Source organism: Olea europaea, unplaced genomic scaffold (assembly GCF_002742605.1).
Source record: "Olea europaea var. sylvestris unplaced genomic scaffold, O_europaea_v1 scaffold1197, whole genome shotgun sequence".
NCBI classification, from domain to species: domain Eukaryota; kingdom Viridiplantae; phylum Streptophyta; class Magnoliopsida; order Lamiales; family Oleaceae; genus Olea; species Olea europaea.
Window position 1 is genome coordinate 54,667 of NW_019229387.1, and position 2,152 is coordinate 56,818.

Genomic DNA, 2,152 nt, shown 5'->3' on the forward strand with positions numbered 1-2,152 from the left:
AGCGGTGTTTATGGCCTTCAATTCATGAAGAGAAAATAATTCCAAATGATGTTCCACAAGGTCATTTAGCAGTCTATGTAGGAGAGTATCACAAGAGGTATGTAATCAAAGTGACCTTACTTGATCATCCACTCTTCAAGACATTGCTGGATCAAGCCCAGGAAGTATACGATTTCACTGCTGATTCAAAACTCCGGATTCCGTGCAATGAGAATATCTTCCTGAGTATCGTGCAGTGTGCCACACACGATCAATCCATATCGCTCTGCCTATAATGGACCCTTAGTCCGTCATTAGGTATATTTGATATGCAATAATGGACACGATTGGATAGTACAATATTGTATAAGATTAGTGTCTAGAATTGTACCACTCACCTTACCTATAACTCAGGATGACATGTTGAGCACCATACAGTATTCTAAAAAAACGTAATGCGTGGAAGCCAAGTTATGGACTTGGCGAGCTTAAGCGTAAAAAGACCTTTTTTTTTAAATCAATAAAAAAATTGTTTAATAATTAAAAATAATACCTACCAAACATCTAAAACAAATTTATTGGAAATTAATATATTTTTTCAAAATTTTCAACAAAAAGATAAGTTCCAAATGTAAATATTAAATAGTAAATACATATGAATTTTTGGGAGATTTTTTTTGTTCAATGCTTCAAGCGACTATTTTGAATTTAGAACCGACGAAGCGAAGAAATCAACATTTAAGTTTTAACTTAGAGAAATTGTAATAAAAAAAGGGGGATAATTATGTGTGTCTAGGTGCATATAACCGCGCTTAGCGCGCATTAGCAGTTAATTATTGTTGTTGACCGCTAAATAAGGTGCCAAGCCAAGTGGTTTGGCGTTTTCTGCCGCACATTGGTGCCAGTGTGCGCCTTTTAGAACATTGGCACAATGTAATGTTGTATTACAAATTCATTACTCGGCTGCAATGGAATGCTGGAGTCATTTATCAACCTTACTCAAATATGGGGTGCAACCGAGAGAAAAGTAGTGCCTACAATCTAAACTGAGGATAGGTTTAGCTCACCCTCGCAAAATTGCGACCTTTTTTCCTGGCCACCGTAGCACGTGTGTCGACCAGGACATAAAGGATTCAGACATTTGAACAACAATATCATCCTTCCAGTATTTCTTTATCTAAAGATCGATCACAATGGCCAGACTCAACCTTGATGATTTCTACATTAATTTAACCATTTAAAAACCTACTAACTCAATTGACTGGACCAAAACAAAACCAACAATTGCTAGTTTGATTTACAATGATTTTTTGCTAATGTCCTCAAATTAATCACTCTGAGTCTAATCTAATTAATCCTGCCTCACCTCTGTTGTGCCACTGTTTTTAGCCTCTGGAATTCTTATTTTTTATTTTTTCCCTATTCTATACTTCTGCCTCACGATGAAGTTTTAATTATGATTTCTTCAACACAAAGTGGCTTATTATGTGTTCCAAGATAAAAAAAAAAAAAAAAAAAACTGTTAATTGAGTATGGACTAGGTCACAAAGAAATCGTGCTTTTTGTGAAATACGCTTTTAACGTCTCAAAGGATTGAGTATCAGTCGTAAACGTGGCTGATCCTCAACCCTTGGATCCCGTCCTTTGGTTGACCAGATATTTTAACTTGGTTTTGGCTCTTCATTCGTGTAGAAGTTTCATGACTCTTTCTCTCTCTGACCTTTCCCTTTTTCTGAGTGCAGTTAGGGTTTGATGAATTCTTTCTCTCTGTAAATTTGATCTTCATCTTAGTGGTGATTCTTTCATACGTTATGTAAATGAGAGTTGAGTGCTTTCATGGTAGAAGTTAATCTTTGTGATTTCCTATAGTGAAGAGGCTGGAGAGATATATCGAAGAGACATTTTGTTTCTTCGTACATTTGTAACATTTCTTGGTTCTTCTTAGTGGATCTTGAGCTCTATCTATTTATAGATGCTCAACAGGTGATTAGACCTAAAGGCTGAACATTCGGGCCCCTTTTTGGGGTGAAAAATTCTTGTGTTGATCTTTTATTATTTCTGCAATTTATTTTAAACGTCAAAATCACGAAATAATTTCGATCTGGACCTTAACAGTGGTAGAGCGAATTATTGTGTGGAAAATCTTATCTGTCTTTTCGTCTCTAAAATTTCT

The 2,152-nt window shown here is 35.6% G+C and overlaps 1 protein-coding gene across 1 annotated transcript in view; it reads left to right on the forward strand.

Annotated features, from left to right (window-relative positions):
- Positions 1-275, forward strand: part of LOC111374039 — a 15,515-nt gene extending 15,240 nt beyond the window's left edge. Inside the window, exon 7 of the mRNA XM_022996661.1 lies at positions 3-275. Coding sequence (XP_022852429.1) covers positions 3-275 — 273 coding nt within the window. The remainder of the gene's footprint in view (positions 1-2) is intronic.
- Positions 276-2,152: the final 1,877 nt, after the last annotated feature.